The following is a 20,205-nucleotide window of genomic DNA, read 5'->3' on the forward strand; positions in this document are numbered from 1 at the left end:
CTAGGTCCAGTAGTACCAAAAGCTGCTTTTTAAATGGTAAACAGTTCTTTGAAGACTTCTGGCTTTCATATCGTATCCTGATTGATAGTTGAGCCTGCCATTTTTTTTTTCTCTGAATGCTTATGACACTAACAGCAACCAGCCAATTCTATTGTCCTTATAATTCTTATTATCCCCTTATCTGTCAAGTTCTAGAAATATTGCGTAAGCCAGTGCATGCTCTTCACGCCAACCCATTTTAGTAGGGGGTGATGGCATTTGGAAACTGGGCCACTAACACTGAAATGTATGGACACAGGGATACAGGCAGGGTGCCATCAGCTTCTGCTACAATGTCACTAAAATATCTTCCAAAGAAGGCATTTCATTTCACATGCTCATCAACAAACTGGAAGATACCTGTTTTTATGTTTCCTTACCATCTCAATGTATTATGAAATATTTAGTCTTTACTAATCTGATGGGTTTTTAAATGGTACTTCATTGTTGTTTTATATGTATTTCTTTATTGTGAAGTTACATCTATTCGCACATATTAAAACTATTGATATGCCTTTCACTTTGAAAAATCCATTGGCAATCTCTTTTTATATGTTTTTCTCATTTTCAGGAATTGAGGACAAGGACCAAATATTATAACAAAAGACGTTCCCATTTCTCTTATCACTCAGGAAATCCCAAGGGTTTGGGAACTGTGATCCAGGAACTGTGGACACAGACAGAACATGTCTGAGAAATATGTTTTGGTCATCTGAATGACTAAATATATATATTCCTTATAAATCACAATATCATAATATACTTCATTTGTTACAATTAATGAATCAGCATCAATATGTTATAATTAACTGAGGTCCATACTTTATTCTGATTTCTTTAGTTTTTATCTAATGCCCTTTTTCTGTTCTAGGCTTCCACCAGGATATCACATTATATTTAGTTATCATGTCTCCTTAGGTCCCTTTTTGCTGTGACAGTTTCTCAGATGTTCCTGGTCAGGTATTTTGTAGACTGTCTTTGTATTTGGAATTGCCTGATGTTTCTCTCATAATTGGACTGGGACTATGGGTTTCTGGGAGAAAGATGACAGAGGTAAAATGCCATTGTCATCACATCACATCAAAAGCACATACTATCAACATTATTTATCATTGTTGATATTGACCTTGATTAACTGATAAGGTAGTTTTTTTCAGACTTCTCCACTTTAAAGTTACTCTTTGTGATAGTTAATTTTATGTATCAACTTAAGTGGGCTAAGGGATGCCCAAATAGCCAATAACACTATTTCTGGTATGTCTGTGAGGGTGCTTCCGGAAGATACCAGCATTTGGGTCAGTAGACCTAGTAAAGAAGATCTGCCCTCACTGGTGTGGGTAGGCATTATCTAATGCATTGAGAGCCCAAACAGAACAAAAAGGGGAAGGATGAATGCTCTCTCTTCTTGAACCAGCATCCCTCCGTACCCATGCACTCCTGTAATCTCAGTTCTCAGGCCTATGGCCTCAAACTGGGAATTACACCACTGACTCACCTGATTCTTAGTTCTTCAGGCTTTGATTTATATCACCAGCTTTCCTGGTTACCCAGCTTGCTGATAGCTCATTACATATATAATTAATTATATAATATATATTTCCCATTGGTTCTGTTTCTCTAGAGAAACATGACTAATACACTCCTCCCCTCTCCCTTGTCCTTTTCATACTGTACTCTTGGAGAAAAAAATTGCTATGTGCATCTCACACTAAGAAGAAGTGGGGAAGGACGCCTGGGTGGCTCAGTTACGTGTCTGACTTCAGCTCAGGTCATGACTTCACAGTTCGTGGATTTGAGCCCTGAGTTAGGGTCTGTGCTGACAGCTCGAATCCTAGAGCCTGCTTCGGTTTCTGTGTCTCCTTCTGTCTCTGCCCCTCTCCCATTCTGTCTGTCTGTCTGTCTGTCTCTCTATCTAGAATGAATAAATTTAAGAAAAAAGAAAAAGGAGTGGGAAATTGTGCTCAGCCTCCTTGAGGATGAAGGATCTACATAAAATTAAATTATTTGGGATTCCTCCATATGGGAGATTTGTCTGTTCTCTCCCACTTATTTATTCAATCATTTGTTTATATCAGTATGGACTCATGGGTATTTATTTATTTTATACTTTGGATTTTAATCTAATAAGATTTTATTTTGTTGCTTAAAATGTTTCTTCCTTGGCCACTGGGAGTTCCTTTAGTTGGTTTCTGTGTCCTTTTGACATATCTCCATTATTGTATGCTTTGATTTGTTCTTTACACATCCTTACTTTTTTGGCACTCGAAGATGGTGTAGGTTTATTTTGTGTAATCCTTACCACAATCCTGAGTCAGCCATTCCTCTGAGGAACCCTGGTTCTTTTTATTGGAAACAGGATTAGAAGCCAAAATCTGGGCTCTAGATATGCCTATTACTACTGGGGTTAGATTCAGTAAACCAATACAATATGGTTTATTTAATAAACAAGTTTCTAATGTAATTCACAATATGTTGAAATATTCTCTTCTTAGCTATAATTGCAAATTAAAGGCATGTATCCTCAAGGTTGTTACAGCATGTCCAATTATGTACTGGATGTAGAATATTTTAGAGCTTTTTAAGTGTGTGCAGACACTGTACATTTCTAAGAGAAAAGAAACATCTTTCTGACATCCACATGCTCTGGGTTTTTCAGACTAGAAAAGAAAGACCAAAATGCCAGTTTGGACTCTAAAATGCCTTGCAGTACAGAGATCTTCCATAACTAAAATAAAAATAACCACAAAATCTGTGACCATCACCCTATCTTATTACCAATTTTTGAACACCTCCACTATTGGTGAACAGAATGACATTTGGTTATTACAGGTGACCTAACGTTCAATGACCATAAATGCCCTTGACAATGAAAGTGCTGTCTTGTGACTCTAATCTAATCGACTTGCTAAGCACAGGAAAAAGTTGGCACCTTCCTATGGCATTGATTAATGAGGAAACACTTGGTTTCACAGTTAATGTGAATTATTATAACCCCTGGGTACCTATTATTTTTATAAGAAACAGCTCTGTGTGATGTTTACATTTAGTGATGTCTGCATTCATAACACAAGAGCCACACCTCTATATGACTTCACTTCATTGAGAAAATGCAACTTGGGGTTAATTTTTGGAAATGCATGTCATATGCTAAATGCAACTCCCTCATTCCCTTCTTCCCTTTTAGTTTGCCATTGACTTTATTGATGCAAAAGGGATGGGGGAAATCAAACTAACCTGAACTAACTGTCTCATTCATACATACATTTAATTCAATTCTTAAAGCAGCATTAAGAGCTAAGTATTCTTAACACCTGTTGGAAAGTTGAAAAAACAGAGATTTGGAAAGGTCAAGTAACCTACTCAAGATTACACAATTATAAGTAGCGATTATAAAGTTATTATATGGAATATATGCCTGGATCAATTTGACCCCAGAGCTCATCTTTTCCCACTCTGGCAGGAAACTGGCAGCATGTATAAGAATAATTTAAGATGATTTTTAAAATAATATGCTTGAGTTCCACTCTAAGAGATTCTGATTTCATACTTCCAGGGGAGAATCTAGGCATCAGCAAGTTTTAAATTTCCTCCCGTGATACTAATGAGCAATCCCGTCTGAACCAGAGCACTGCACCATTCTGATTTAACTGTCATAATTACACCTAACATTTAGGCTGTGTCCTTAGGGTTTGCAAAGTTATTTTTTAAATACACAGTTTGTTTACTCTTTAAACCAACCCAGCTAGAGATTATTATGCCCATTTTTTCTAGAATAGGAAGCAGAGACTCAAGGAGTTTAAACATTTCACTCAATATTACAGCATCAGTAGCTAAAACCCAAGAAAATTTGAAGAGGGCCACCTAATTGTTTTTAATCCTTATTTAGAATATCCTAATCTTGGTCCCATTTGGATCCTTCCATCTCTTTCCCTCCTTCTCTGGTCTATTCTCCAGCCTAGGACTTCAAGAGCTACTTAGATGCCATTTGAAGCTATCAACTACATGTGGATGAGGAATGGTGGCTATGAGAGCTGACTCATTCATTACTAAAGTAACATAGGTTAGTAGTAAAAACAGAGCTGAGGGTACAAGTTGGACACCTTAGGGAAGTGATTTTATTTCTTGAAGCTTAGGTTCAACAATATAATGGGGGAAATAATAATACTACTCCCACACAGTTTTATCATGAAAATAAGATAAAATAATGTGTAGAAAAGAGGTTTGTAAATTGAAAGGCATGATACTTAATGCTAGTCATTGTTATTTCATTTGTACCGATTAGTTTTGAAGAGTGGTATTAATTTCCCAGGGCTGTTCTAACAAATTATCACAACCTTGTTAACTTCAAACTATAGAAAATTATTCTCTCCCAATTCAGGAGACTGGAAGTCTGAAATTAAGGTGTCAGCAGGGCGAAACGCCTTCTGAAGGCTTTACGAGAAAATCCTCTTCCAGCTTCTAATAAGGGTTGGCATTCCCTGGTGTTCCTTGGTTTGAAGCCACATCATTCCAATCCTTGCTTCTGTCTTCCCATTGCTTTCTCCTGTGTGTTTGTCTCAAATATCCCTCTACTTTTCTCTTACAAGAATATTTGTCATTGGATTTAGGACCCACCCAGATAATTCAGCATTACCTTCTCGTCTCAAAATCCTTAACTGCATGATTTCTACAAAGAACCTTTTTCCAAATAAGGTAACATTCATAGGCTTCAGGAGTTAATACATGAACATATCTTTTTGGGAGCCACCATTCAACCCACTACAGACATTACAAGTATTTCTCTTAAACTAAACATGCCACTGTCTGATTAACTACTGATTACCAATACATTTAATTTCCAAACCTTTTACATGGTAAATAAGATCTTCATTCCCTCAAGTCAGCCCTGCCCATCCCCCAGACAACTGCACAGAACTCCCTGCCATTTCCTGGATATTCCTTGCACTCTCCTACCCCTGTGCCTTTATACATGCTATTTCTGTTACTTGCCTTCCCTCTCCTTCTGGACCTCATCACTATTTTTTGCCTTCTTCTGTGAAGTATTTACTGATTATCAAAAAAGACTGCTCATTTTCTTTCCAAATCTGCTAGCTTTCTTGGCTTTCTACCTCTGATCTGGCATTTACTACAGGTTGAACTTTACCACTGGAGCGGAGCACCTGTTCACTTTCCCAGTAGATTGAGCTTGTTTTTGTTATGTCCTCAGGATACAGAAGTGACTCATTCATCTTTGTACTGCCCACTGCATGAGGCCCATGACCAGGCACATGGCTGGTTCTCACCAAAGCTGGTGAACCACAGGGGATGGTGAATAACACTTCTCTTGGTTTCCTCAGTCTACTACCGTGTGGGGGCAGCTGAAGGGCCCTGGAATCCCATTTCCCTTTCAGTGGTGCAAATTATATTATTACATTTGTCTTATTCTCTTTATTTGGCTTATTATTATCATCATCATTATTCTTTCCATAAGGGCCCCTTTTCTCCCTTTTCTCACTTGCTAGTTTATTTTTTCGTGATCAACTTTTGTGTGTTGTAGGGTTTCTTCTATAAAAGTATTATTCTTTGACGGAGTTATAGTTTTCCTGTCAGTGATAAGTGATATTACTCACATCATCTTAGTTTAGTAAACACTGTGTATGAGGGAGGGGAAGGCAGAGAGAAGCTGTGAGTCTCCGTTCTCCTCAGATCTCAGCTCTGTGCTTTGACTTTGGTTTTATCTTTTTGAAGTTCAACACATTTGTTTTTCTATTTGTTTTTTCTCATCCTTTTTATGGCTAAATCCCTGTTCAGTCTTAGATTCAAAATCCAAAATTAGGTTTGGGAAAAAGTAAACAGATGATTGAATGTTGTCCTACTTCCTGAATACTACCAATGCTGCATGTGCTGTGTATACTCCACATAATTTATTAAAAGATTTTCCTTTGGAAGGGAACACTTCTCAGATTCTCCTAGATTGAATAGTGGTCCTCACATGCTTCCTGGACTGTAAATCCTTTGCAAGTAGAAACTGTCTGTGGCCCATCTCTAATCATGTTATCAACACAGTGCCAGGCACGTACTAGGTAATCAAAAAAGTTTCACAAATCATTGAATGCAAATATCTGTCTTGGGAACTGGCAAAACTTCAGTAGCCAATGGATACCTTTGATTTCTCTTTCCTACTGTAATACCTATTCAATGTTGTGATGGCAATCTACTTGAAATAATCTGTTTTTTTACTAACAGAACATCTAGAGAAGCCCAATGAAAGTCTTGGTCAAACCAATGCCTTTCACAAATCCTGTTCTATATGACACAACTCCATACAAAAGCAATGCTGACGACTATTCATTTTCTTACAGCTCCTCCAATCCTAAGTTGGGAATTTAAACTCCATTTAGGACTATGGGGATCTGAATAACAAGACAGAAGGCTACCACACTCCAAAGCAATCTTCTCCAAAAATCGACATCTGTCAGTGTTTCAAGTTTCAGCTTTGGCACTTGAGCCTCTAAGTTCAAGGTGAGATCTCTGGGGATTGCCAAGGAAATTTATGAGCCCGTTTCTCTCAGCTTTACTTGTAAATCTTTCCCCAAAATCTTGGGCATCAGTCTCATCACATGTGTCACTGTTTCTCCTAAGAGGAGATGATTCGAACTTCACTAAGCTGTAATTCCTGGTATACATCCTTACAGTGTGTCTAAGCTCCTCCTATCTGTTTCCTCCTGCTGGTCCAACATATATTGCAACTAACAGTCGAATATCAAACCACTTAGGTTGAGACCATCAGCACCTTGTCACTTGGGCTTGGAGAGGCCCATGCAAGATAAATTGGTCATGAATTTCAATTACCTTCCAGTACAGGCTTGTCACTCTTCCTGGAGCATACAAAGTTCCATATGGCAGTGGTCTCCTACAGAAAACTGTGCTTGTGTCTTTCACTCTTCTTCTTTCTTAAAATTGAAATATAATCTGGAAGGCAATTCCCATGTTAACATATACACCAAACTGCATGCTTAACATTTCGTGTCTCACCTCAGACAGGATACAAATAGGATCTTAATAGAAATGCTTAATGCAATATGTTCACAGTCTCTTTCCTCCATCAATTTATCACTTATACACAGTTACAATATAAAATTATCAACAGAAGGGATATAAAAACAAACTTAAGGAGTCTCTGGTGGTTCAGTCTACATTTAGCATTACTCAGAGCTGTGGACACTCGGTCATTGGTTCCTGTACACTACAAGAGCCTGATACCCTGGATGAGGATACAAAGCAGCCATGCTTCAAGGTCCAGCCATGTTATATGTATATATATATACATATATATATATGTATATATATATATATATATATACACACACATATATATATGTATAAGTATATATACATATATATATGTGTTTGTATATATATATGTATATATGTGTGTGTGTGTGTATATATATATATATATATATATATATATATATATAGCAGAAAACATCTCCTTCTCCCTTTAGCTCCAGCAGCCTGCCCGCCCACAAAGAAGGAAATAGTTACTGTGCATGATAGGAGCTTGGGGTTTGGCAGTGATCCAGCAAAGAAATAGGGACAGAGGTCTGTAAGATAAGAAATAAAATTAAAGTTAATCTGAAACAGGCTCTGTATCTAAATAAATGTGCCAAAGAAAATTAGGGATAAAATTGGTAGCTTTGGGTTATTTTTGCAACCCAAGGCTGCACCTCCATGGGAAAGACTGTTGCCACTGAGATGTGGGTGAGGCACCCTCCAAAGTCCTTACCGTTCAAAGACCACCTGGGATGCACTCAAAATTCCTACCATTACACTCGCTGCATCTAGAAAGTCTGTTAAAATGTTGAGGAATCTGACATTGAATCACTGAAAGATATAGTACAGTTACACCCAAAAAAAACTGGTGTGAACTTTATGTATTTTCTCTCCTAGGTTATTTGTTTAATTTTGCCTTTTTTACCTCTGGTCTTTTCATCCGCATCCCTTAGTTCAGGTCCTTAAGCATTTTCTCATGAAGGTTATTGGAATAACCCCACAAAACCCTGTTTGGTTTCTACCGCAGTCTTCTGCAACTTACTGTTCACACTACTGCCAGTATAAACCCAGATTTGGTGCTATTAATCCCCTGCCTAATGCAAAGTGCTCCCCCTTGCCTGCAGGGTAAAATCCAGGCAGAAGCATAAAACCCCTTTATAATCTGGTCCATGCTTATCTCTTCCCACTCCTCAATCACTCAGAACTTCTTGTAGTAGTTCCAAAACACAGCGGGGCTCTGGGCCTCTCTGTCTTCTCCCCTGTGGTTATCCTTTAGCCTGGGAGACTTCCCTTCTTCCAAGGCTGATTGGTTCCCATTCCATCTTTGAGACTCAGCCTGGGTGCTCTTTCTTCAGGAAGCCTTCTTCTACTTTTGGAGACAATTATATGCACTGTGGGTTATGATAGCATCCGGTTTCGTCCCTTCATCACAACTAATCACATCGCATCCCAACTGTAGATAGAGTTGTCTGTATCCTTCACTAAACAGAGACAACATGAATCAAGGACTGTATTCCCAGGATCTGGTGGCACATGCTAAGTACAGAAAAGGTGCTTAATGAACATTCTTTGAATGAATCTACATGTTCAGGCATTTTCACATATATTATGTCTTCCCATCTTTCCAACAACAAGCCTCACCCTGTCCTATTATACAGGAATGGTCTAATTCGTGGTGCATTACTTAAATATCAGGCAGAGGGGCAGGTCAACATTATTACCTCAGACAATTGAAGGAGAGAGGATATCAGGATGTGAAGTGGTTGATGAAAAGGGAGATTTAAAAGAAAGAAAATGAGATCTTACGACTTTACAAATCTGATGTTATAACGAATTAGTTCTTTTCTTATTTGAAATCCTAGAGGGAAAAAGAGATATGGGGTGGTATTCGTGCATAGTGTTAACTCAATAATATGTTCACTATTCTATGTGCTTTCATGCATTAACTCATCAATCCTTAAAAACATTCCAGGTGATAAATACTATTGTTATCCTCATTCAACAGATGAGGAAACTGAGGTGCAGAACAATAATTTGTCCAGGGCAAATAGCTAGTAAGTGGCACAGTGATGATTATAAAGGTAGGCAGTCTGAAACCAAGACAACTATGCTCATAAGCATTTCACTATGTTATTTCTATATGATGCAGTTAAAATGCAGAGGGACAAATATTTTTAAATGCTACAGCAGTTGCACAGATTCTGATGGCAGATTGGTGGTCAGCAAAGCCTTCACGGAATAGGTGAAGAATGACCATGTCTTATAGGAGTAGGGATGGACCGAGGAAGCAGGAAGTGTAAACGTACTTTAGGAAGGTGAGATGGTGTCTGTAAAGATGAGGAGGATGTGGAGAAGAATCTGTCATCTTGGTCTGGAGCAGTATTTATGACTATGGCAAATGAAAGGGAGAGGAGAGAAACAGGAAGATCATGTTAGGCGGCAGTGTGGGCTGCCTGAGTCTACACTCAGTAGTGTTGCCCAGCAGAGATGTGGGGGTGGTCTACGTTGATAAGACCAGAGTAGCCTTCACATGAGCAAATATGGCCATGAGCCTCAACTGGGCAATTCTCAGAGCCAGCAAAGGACAGGGATGCTTGGGAGACCTATATACACACTACCAGGGTAAGAGATGTTGATAGACTGCATCTTCCCACCACCCTCTTTTTATATCAGTTGGGACATGGAGGTTCAAATAGATTAAGTGATATAACTAATATTGTCTGTCTCTTTAGCAGCGAGGTTAGGACTAGAAACTAGGGGATACAGTATTTTCCTTTAAAGAGGAGATGATCTTCCAGGGAGATAAAATCAAATACACAGACATGCTGATATCAAACACAGCACAGCATTCCAATAAATGCAAAACAAACAAACAAACAGAAGTTACACAATTAAAAATCTAAGTTCTGGGAGGTTGGCTGAGCAAGGATGGAGACCAGGAATTCTGGAAGTTTTTCTGGAGACCAGTTTTTTTGTGAGGTGATAGACTTTGGTTAGAGGTGTGTAGAGACTGGGAGAAGCCAGTTCCTGAGTGAAGGCATGTCTTAGGGTACAGTGATGTGTATACACCAGTCTGGTGGGTTGTAAGGGCAGGCATATTGATATAGAGGAGACATGGAGAGGAGACATACAGAATGAAGGTCAAGCTACTGCATTCATCAGTGGTAGAACCAAGGACAAGTTCAATTATTTTAGCTCATCTATAAAATGAAGGTAGAGATTTTTAACACATACTAGTTATTATAATTATAGAGTCATTTTATGACAGTGTGATATATAGCATGGATTGGTGTCCCTGGGTCTCCTCTTTTTCTTTTTTTTTTATTCATTGGATAAATACATGAGTGAATAAATGGATGAATTCCCAGCTGGATTTTTTTCAAACCCATCTGAGCAACGGAAATGGGGCACTCGTCAGTACATTCAAGCATGATCTGGTAAAACATACCTCACTGCCCCTAATCTCCTCTTATATAGCTTGCTGAGGAGGAGAAAGGAAAGGAGAAAGCGTTACCATGACCCATGAGAGATGAGGACTGTATGATGAACCAAATAGAAGATGCCATAGATTTTTGGGTACCCTTCTCTAACTTTCTGAGAAACATACACCTTCATCAGATCCATGGCCAGAGCAGTGTTGGATCCTTATATATTATACCAGGAGCATCGAGTTTTATTTCTACTCAAACTACAGGGAAAGAAATCAATCGCGCATCCACATTCAATGTTTCAAGCCATATGCTGAGATATTTTCTCAGGTTTGGCCCTGTAACACCTAAATGTTGTTCCTGTTTGTACTCTGCTTTCTTAAGGAGAATCTGGATGTCTCCAATCCTGTGGGCACTTAATGACTAATCATAAAAATTAGGAAAAATGTTCAACAGTGTAAAGCATCATAAAATCTTAAGATTGGATGGGATTTTAAGGTAATTTGGTTTAAGGGTTTCCAGAATTTGAGATTTCAAGAGCTAGTAAAATTTCAAAAAGCAAAACAAAATAAAAGAAAAATAGATAATTGGTCTAGGATGGCTACATTAATTTCTTAGAGCAGCCACACAAGTCATCACAAACTAGGAGGCTTAAATAATAGAAATGTATTGTGTCAAGATTCTGGAGGCTAGAAACAGAGATCAGGGTGTGGGCACATTTGGTTCCTTCTGAGGGTTGTGAGGAAGAATTTGTTCCATGCCTCTACCCTAGGTTCTGGGGGGTTGCTAGCATTCTTTGCCATTCCCTGGCTTGTAGATGGCATTCTCCCATTATCTCCACTTCATCTTTCCTTTGTATGTATATGTCTCTGTGTCCAAATTTCCCCTTTTTATAAAGACAGGGTCATATTGGAGTAGGGCCCACCCTAATGACTTCATCTCGACTTGATCATCTCCAAAGACTGTATTTGTAAATAAGGTCACATTCACAGGTACTGGAGATTAAAACTTCAGCTAGGGGACTGAATTCAATCCCTAACAATGGCCAACTTGTAATTTAATTAAGGATAAAAAAATACAAACAAACTTGAAATCTATTATCTTATTCTTTTTAAACAGGAGATATTTTAATGCCAAAACTTTTAGGAATGTTATCATTTCATTGCAAAGGGCAGTCTTTCCCAGAAGAATCAGGTGCAGCCTTCTACCAAACAGCATGAGAGCAAGGACTGCATTGCTCTTACTTCCTAATCTTACTCTGGTTTTACAGGGACTTTGTCACCGACTGCCAGGATCTGTGGAAAGCATTTATTTGGCACCCTTGGTCTAGTACAACTGCTTGACCACTGCTGAAAGTCCCTTTGTGAAATTAGCTTGAGCTTTGAAACTCTCGTTGTCTTCTATGATGACAGATGCAAACAAAACAGTCTGTCATGAGGATACAGTGTCAACTTGATGTCACAGTCCTGTACATAACATTATGTGAGACCTGGCTCCTTTCCTGTTCTCTATATTTTCTTCCTCAAGTATGCTCTGAGCTCTTTCTGTGAAACAGAACTTTGTTTTTGTGAAATCTTCACTTCAGGGACTGAGCAGAGCATTCTAAAACGTCTTTGCAAAATCTGGAATCCAAATTTCAGCTTTGCATCTCCCAAACTCGTTGATTCAATTAGCCCTTATGTTGGATTTTTCGTGATTTTGTAGTTGCATGGAATAAGGAGTTACTGCTATTCATAAGCAACTAGTTGAATCCTGGAACCACTCATCTTATTTAGGGATAGAGACAAGCTTGTTCAAACCTTTAGAATACTAACCACATTGAGGCCCTTGGATGGCTCAACCTGTTGAGTGTCTGACTCTTGATTTCAGCTCAAGTCATGATCTCACAGTTTGTGAGATGGAGCCCTGCATGGGGCTCTGTGCTGACAGCCCAGAGTCTGTTTGGGGTTCTCTCTCTCTCCCTCTTTCTCTGCCCTTCCCCTTGCAGATGCTCTGTCTCTCTCTCTTTCAAAATAAATAAATAAACTTTAGAAGAAAAGGGTACTAACCACATTAACCTAAGATTGTTAGCTTTGTTATTCACGCCCAGCAAAAGACTTTCTCAGAAAGCCCTATACACACAGAGGGTGAACTATCAACTATCAAGTAGTTTTGAGAAAATAAAAAAAGGAGAGGTAAAGATCATGACCTATAAATTACTTATTCATGTCTTCTAGTTGTCATTTCTGTGTCAGAATTCTGTCCTCTCACTATGGTGCTGAGGGAGTATTCAAAGTTAAAATATCAAGAGAGAAACTTTAAGGAGAGAAAAACAAGGGAATGCTAAGAAAGTCATGTTTCAGGTTAAAAGATTGGACCTGGTATCAGACCCAGTGGTTTGAGCCCTGCCTCTGCCCCTTTACAGTCACATTTTCTGGGGCACAAAATGTACATTCTTTGAGTCTCATTTTCACCATTTATAAAGTGGAATTAATAACATCTACTCCAGGGGCACCTGGGTGAGTCAGTTGGTTAAGCATCTGGCTCTTGATTTAGACTCAGATCATGATCTCTCTGTTCATAGGTTTGGGCTCCACGTTGGGCTCTGTGCTGACAACGCAGAATCTGCTTGGGATTCTCTCTCTCCCTCTCTCTCTGCTCTTTCCCCACCTTCATGCATGCATGCTCTCTCTCTCAAAATAATTAAATAATACCTTTAAAAAATAACATCTACTCTATAAGTCTCTCATAAAGATGAGTAGATCTCTGAAGGGGATAGGAGTGGCTTTCAAGGGAGAGATTTCAAAAAACAGAGTAACTTTAATGTTCTTTTGCTTAAAGGTGAGCTTTCAACCAAATGGCACAGGAATTTAAAAATCCACAGTATTTTTAAAAATTCTAATTTTCCTCCATGGGTTGAACAAATTATGTAACACATTTTTTTAAGACATATTAAGTTTGCCTTCAACAGGGCAATGAAAATAACCAAATATGCCTCATATCAGACAACCAGAAAGATACTGAAATGTGTTAAGCTATTCAAGGTCACTTAAGACACTGGGAATTCAATGTAGTTTTCTGGCAGACTTGCAGGCTTAAAATGCCACTTGGTATTTAACAGAGTTAAACTGATGATTATCAGAAAACTACATAAGAAATCAAATTTATCAGGCCCTTCAAAAGGTTACTTTCCATTCTGCTGGAAGCAAAATGTGCTTCTTGGCATTTTTAATTTCATTTTACAGCAAGGAAAAAAGATAATGCATTAATTTTACTATTACATGTGGATTAAACATTTTTATTTTGAGAATAAAATTGTTACATCGAGGAAAAAAACAGAATTTGGAGAGTATAATTAAAATATCAGGGAAGCTATCAACAAATGAATTTTCTCTGTTGTTTGTATTCCTAGCAGCAAACGTACTTTCGACCGGAACATTTAGAGAATTTCATTTTGGCAGTAGTTTTCAAAGGAATTTTTCCTGACCTATTTGAACATCTTGTATTATAAAATTCTATCCATTCATGGAAAAGTCTTGACTATTCAGGGAAGAGATTTTAGTCATGTAAAAGGCATTTCACATTCCTGCCTGAACACTGACATATGAACTCAGGGAGCTGGATTTTAGTGACAAAAAATGGTTTCTCTCTATGATCTTGACACCTACCAGGATAAGACAGATGCTGGGGAAAGTCCTGGTGAGGTAGGCTCATCAGGAAATAACAATGTCACAAGAAAAGATGCTCTCTTAGCAGAGCGACCAATATTCTACACTCCATGCACAGCATGTTGGCCCTGTTCCGATATCATTCTTTAAACCACTGTCACTGCTGAATCAATAGGCTGTGTGCTGTGGGAGAAAGCATCAGGCTCTTCTAGATTAAATCGAGGTGCTGCCTACTTAGCTGCCTGGCTTTGGAAAAGTCTTCACTGCTCTGAGCCTTGGCTTCCTCTATACCATGGGGAAATGTATATCTACCTCATGTGGCTTAGCATGAAAATTAGGTTTGGTAACATAAGGTATTTGGCAAATGATGGGTACCTTCCCTCAGGCTACATTAGGACATTGATCTGGGAACTTTTGGATGGAGCTAGTAAATTAGATCCAATCTGAGCTGTCCTGTTTTGTCCTTAGTTCCCCTCTAGTTTGTACTCAGTAGTAACAGCATAAAAAAAAAGACGAATACTGGACCTTGTTTCTGCTTTCCAAGAGCCAATCACCTAACCGCAGAAAGGATATTGATGAAATCTTGTTCAATATATACTTCAAGATATGCTGTGGGAATGGTGTTTGGTTTGGTGTGGGAATGGTTTCTTTCTAGAAAGCTAGAAAGGAAAACGAAGAAATGTTCTTGCTTTAATGGAGGTTATAATTACTGGCAGAGGACAGAGAGTAGGGTTGTGTTTATCCTTGGAGGGCCTGGTATAATTTATGAGCACACGAAGACTAGAGACGTACTTTCACTTGTAACAGATTTTCTCTGTATGCTTCTCATTTGAGATTGATTGTGCTTGGTACCAGCCATGTTAAATACATGTCAGCAGGTGATAGCCACCGTTTACTAAGTGCCACTCGGTGCCAGGCACTTAGCTAAGCTCTCTGAATACACGATCTTGTTTAAGCGTCAGAACAAAGCTGAGGTAGGGTTATTATCAGCATGTTATAGACAAGGAATCACAGGTTAAGAGAGGCTCACTAACAAGCCTCAAAGCAACAGTGAATAAGTGAGAGAACTGGGACTGAAATATAGGTCTGTCTGCCCCCAGTCTTTTTCCCCCTGAAACTCCACATTTTACTACCTCACTTCTGGGTATTTCACACCAGAGATCGTATAGTAGGTGCTCCATAATACTTGTTCACGGGATGATTATAAAGAAATACATTTTTGTCCTGGAGGAAGCCCTTTCAAAACTGACTCAGACCTATTTTGGGTTTGCCCTTCTCAGTTGAGTGAGAATTTCATGGCAAAGACTGTGTTGATTTGCTGCATTCCCACTTTTAAGGGCAACCTCAAATGTCTTTTTCTAAGACTCATAGCATATGTCTCTCTTACTCAGTTCTTCAAATTATAAAAAGTATTTGCCAAGTATTGTTAGGACCTTTTGGGATCTCAGCTGATGCTCTTATGCTGGCATAATTTTGTAATCTTCCTTTCCTTAGGCTATGAGTAAGGTTGCAAAAAAGACCATGCTATTTTTATGATTGTTGTTGTTAGAGAAAAAGAATTTTGTGCAAGTCCGCAAGCTGTAAAACAAACAGCATGACTCGAGAGCACAGTTCTGGCTCGGCGTTGGGGGTGGGGGGGCAACCACTGTGGAAGGATAAGACACTGACCTTGTTTTCATTCCGTCAAGCAGTTGGGACTGTCATTTGATGTTCCCACATTTTAAAACTGGAGGTGCTTTTTTTTGCTCGTTTTATTTCTTAAGATTCGCCTTTATCAGTTAGAGAAGAGGAAAGAACCTCTACAAAGAGTAACAAGGAGTGAAGGAAAGAGCAGCACTAGAGGTGTTAAACATTTAAATTTCATGGAAATGTTTCTGGCTGTTTTATCAATATTTAACCGTAAGTCCCTGGGTGACATCTCCCGTTGTGGGTGATTGTATTTATAGCAAACTGGAGTATAGGAAATGCGTTCCAAAATCAAAGAGGAATAATTTTTGGATTATTGTTTCTTCATTCTTTTGTTAAACAATCATCAGTTGGGCATCAGTGATAAATGAGAGTCCCTGCCTGTTAGCAGCTCATGGCCTAGGATCAGAAATAGACAAAGGAGTGGGGTAAGTTTTGTGTGACTGGATTTGCTGGTTGTAGATGAAATCCAAAGATGAGACACTTAATGCCCCCTCCAAGGGGGAATGTGTCAGGAAAGCCCAGCTTGGGGAAGCTAAAAGTGAGTTTTACAAGATGAGTAGAAGTCACTGTGGCCAAGAAGCAGGTTCCAGAGAGGATAGCATTCAAATAAATAATGAAGAAAGTAAGAGGGCTTACTGTGTTTAAGGTAGGAAAGAAATAGAACAGAACTCCTGTGAATGTATGTGGTGCACAAGATGGAATCACTCACATCCAGCAGTGTGGAGTTGTATAAGTTCTTTATATATTTTGGGTATTAACCCCTTATCAGATCTATCATTTTCAAATATTTTCTCCCATTTGGTGGATTGTTTTTTTGTTTTGTTTATGGTTTCCTTTGCTGTGCAAGAACTTTTATTTTAATGTAGTCCCAATAGTTTATTTTTGCTTTTGTTTCCCTTGCCTCTGGAGATGTATCTAGAAAAATGTGCTATGGCTGTCAGAGAAATTACTGCATGGGTTCTCTTCTAGGATTTTTATCATTTCAGGTCTCTCGTTTAGGTCTTTAATCCATTTTGAGTTGCTTTTTGTGTATGCTGTTAAAAGTGGTCCAGTTTTATTCTTTTGCATGTAGCTGCCCAGCTTTCCCAACACAATTTGTTGAAAAGACTATCTTTCCCCCATTGTATATTGTTGCCTCCTTTGTCATAGATTAATTGACATTATATATGTGCGTTATCTCTGGGGTGTCTATCCTGTTCCATTGACCTAGGTGTCTATTTTTGTGCCAGTACCATACTGTTTCGATTACTACAGATTTGTAGTATATATTGAAATGTGGGATTGTGATATATCCGGACTTGTTCTTCTTTCTTAAGATTGCTTTGGCTACCTGGAGTTTTCTGTAGTTCCATACAAATTTTAGGATTATTTGTTCCAGTTTTGTGAAAAATGATGTTGGTACTTTGATAGGGATTGCATTAAATGTGTAGACTGCTTTAGGTAATATGGACATTTTGATAATATTAATTCTTCCAGTCCATCAGCATGGAATATCTTTCCATTTGTTTGTGTCATCTTCAATTTCTTTCATTAGGATTTTATAGTTTTCAGAGTATGAGGCCTTTCACCTCTTTGGTTAAGTTTATTACTGGGTAGTTTATTCTTTTTGGTGCAATTGTTAATGGTGTTGTTTTTAAAATTTCTCTTTCTGTGACGTTGTTTGTATATAGAAACACCACCAATTCCTGGGTATTAATTTTGCATCTTGCCACTTTACTGTTTCTGTTTATTACTTCTAGTAGTTTTTTGGTGGAATTGTTAAGATTTTCTATGTATCAGGGCACTTGAGTGGCTCAGTTCATTAAGCATCTGGCGCTTGATCTCAGCTCAGGTCATGATCTCATGGTTTGTGGGACTGAGTTCCACATCATGCTCTGCATCGACAGCACAGAGCCTGCTTGAGATTCTCTCTGCTCCTCCCCTACTTTCTCTCTCTCTCTCAAAATAAATATATTTTAAAAATAATTTTAAAAAGACTTTTTTTTTTACATATAGTATCATGTCACCTACAAATAGCGACAGTCTAACTTTGCAATATGAATACCTCTTATTTCTTTTTCTTGGCTGACTGCTGTGGCTAGGACTTCTAGGTCTACACTGAATAAAAGTTAAATGCCAGTTGTTATTACTGTTGTTGCTATTGCCTATTGAATGCTGAGTGCAAGGTCTATCTTTCCTTCAACTTGATGTCCCCCGAAGTCCTTGTCTAGTGTCTGTACATAATAGTCTATCAAGAAATGTTGAATTGAGCTGAATTGAAATGCTATAACATAGAAGCACCAAATGAAGTTTCTGAAAGAGGTGAAGAAGAATTAATGCATGCTTAATGTACAACTTCAAGTAGTCACACAGTAAAGGTCAAATGTCCCAAAGGTGACATTTGGGAATGAAAGACAGGAAAAGAGCTATGGTATAAAGTAAAATGGAAGGTAACTCCTAAAAGTAAAGAAAGAAAACTGACCCAAGAGAAGGAGCCTAAGAAGGAGTCTTCACAGATACCTGGGGCTTTCAAGAGGAAGTTAGTAATCTGACATTTTTCCTTCTTGTCTCAAGTTTTTATCAAGATATAACATGAAGAATCATCTAATAGATTGTCACTGCAAGAAAAAAACTATCAAGCATAAACTTTATAAAAAGAATTATATATTGCCTAGAATGGAAACCTGATCTTAACACCTAATTTCAAATATTATTCAACTGGTATCATGATTCTTGTCTTAATTTTTTGTAGTAATTTAATTTTTTCTGAATGCAAGATATGTTAATCTTTATATACAAACAAAAAATAATTGCCTTTCCATCTTCAAACTAAACTTCTCCAAAAGAGAAATAAGATAATCATATTTATTATTAACAGAACATAAATATAAATCAACAAATGGAGCACAACCTTAAGTGGAAATTCTTTTGGTGCACTGGATTTAGATTTGGGGGCATTAATTTGCATGTTGCAAAGGAGCTATTTAGCATAGATCTAGCTACAGTAGTTCAGCAGCATGGAAATCTAAGTGAAGATGGCATTAAAGAGGGGAAAGACTTCTTTGAACACGAGATAAATTCAGCACCTCTCAAGCATTTTACTTTCCAAATAAACCTCCCAAACCTGCAATGTGCTGTGGCTCACTCTGTCTCCGATGGCTGCAAACTATATGCAGTACCATACTGCATGGCGTTCACAGCACAAGGGTGCCAGGCAGAGAGAAGAAGAATCTCTAAGGAAGACGGATCTTTTTCTCATCTGCACAAATGCATGAAGTAAACATCACTGCTATATCCCATGTCTTTCCATCAGAAGAAAAAAAAATCCCAAGTACACAAATCAAGGCCTACTTTCTTACTACCGAAGATTTGCATGTCCTTTTCCCAGCATCTCTGGTGATGTTTCATTCTTGGAGGGCTGACTGGAAAATGAGGATAGACATAGATACATACATTTATGTGTTCCTGAACTTCCCTACCCTTGTCTGTGGTTCCCTTTGGTGTTTATTATTTATCCTTTGAATGGTGGCTTTCCAGAAGCTTTGAATCTGCCTGAGAGCATAAAAACACTATCTCTCTGGTGCATTTCATGCCTCTTCAGCATCTCCCGCAAAAAAACCATGCGGTGCTTTCTCTGCTCAGTCAGGGGGCTTGTTGGAGCTGTTCTCTACTCAGCTTGGAGAAAGGCCAGGGTGAGACTAGCAAGCATACATGGTAGCATTCCGCTGATTTTCAAAGAGTCAACACCCACAGCTTTGCTTGCTTTGATTACCACCAAAACGAAAGAGACAGAGTTGTTGCTTCATTGCTTTCCAGCCAGGATTAAACCCATATGAAGCTGTCTTTTCCCATCCTTATTTTGAATTGCTCAGTGGAATAAAAAAAAAATATTTCTCTGCCTCTTGTTTACATGCTGGTCTATAGTTTGTATTTGAATATGAGCTTTGGCATATTATGAAACCTAGCATAACCACCCAGCTAGAAAATGATAGCTGACATAAATCAGGCAGCTCCCATGTAAAACAGATTTGTAAAATCTGCTTTATATTTCCTAATGTACCACAGAAAGGATAACAAAACTTTGGGAATTTAAAAACAGAGAGAAATTATTTAAGGACTTCATTGGAAAATAAGTACAAAGAGCAATAAACAAAATCCATCATATAAAGAAGCTTGAATTGAACTGAAAAGACGCCAACTTCAATTATTTCTCTGGCCATAAGAAATATCAGGAAGTAGGATTCAGAAACCTGAGACTCACCTCCCCCCTTACCTACCCCACCATATACACACGAACAGAAATAATACTGAAATAAAAATAAAAAGATGCTGCTCAACAGAGACAGGGACAACATATACACATTTTTATAAAAAATAATTCTAATAAT

The 20,205-nt window shown here is 38.2% G+C and overlaps 1 protein-coding gene across 7 annotated transcripts in view; it reads left to right on the top strand.

The window, feature by feature from the left end:
* Window positions 1-20,205, top strand: part of PTGER3 (prostaglandin E receptor 3) — a 179,114-nt gene that overhangs the window by 131,252 nt on the left and 27,657 nt on the right. For 4 of the 7 annotated variants that reach the window (XM_053894019.1, XM_019448891.2, XM_053894011.1 and 1 more), the window contains one exon: window positions 6,381-6,540. The exons of the other annotated variants lie outside the window; for them this stretch is intronic. In XM_053894019.1, coding sequence (XP_053749994.1) covers window positions 6,381-6,395 — 15 coding nt within the window. In that variant the 3' untranslated portion in view covers window positions 6,396-6,540. The remainder of the gene's footprint in view (window positions 1-6,380; window positions 6,541-20,205) is intronic. 7 annotated transcript variants of the gene reach the window in all.

The sequence above is a fragment of the Panthera pardus genome, unplaced genomic scaffold, assembly GCF_024362965.1.
Source record: "Panthera pardus isolate Hobbes unplaced genomic scaffold, ASM2436296v1 HiC_scaffold_11, whole genome shotgun sequence".
Classification (NCBI taxonomy): Eukaryota; Metazoa; Chordata; class Mammalia; order Carnivora; family Felidae; genus Panthera; species Panthera pardus.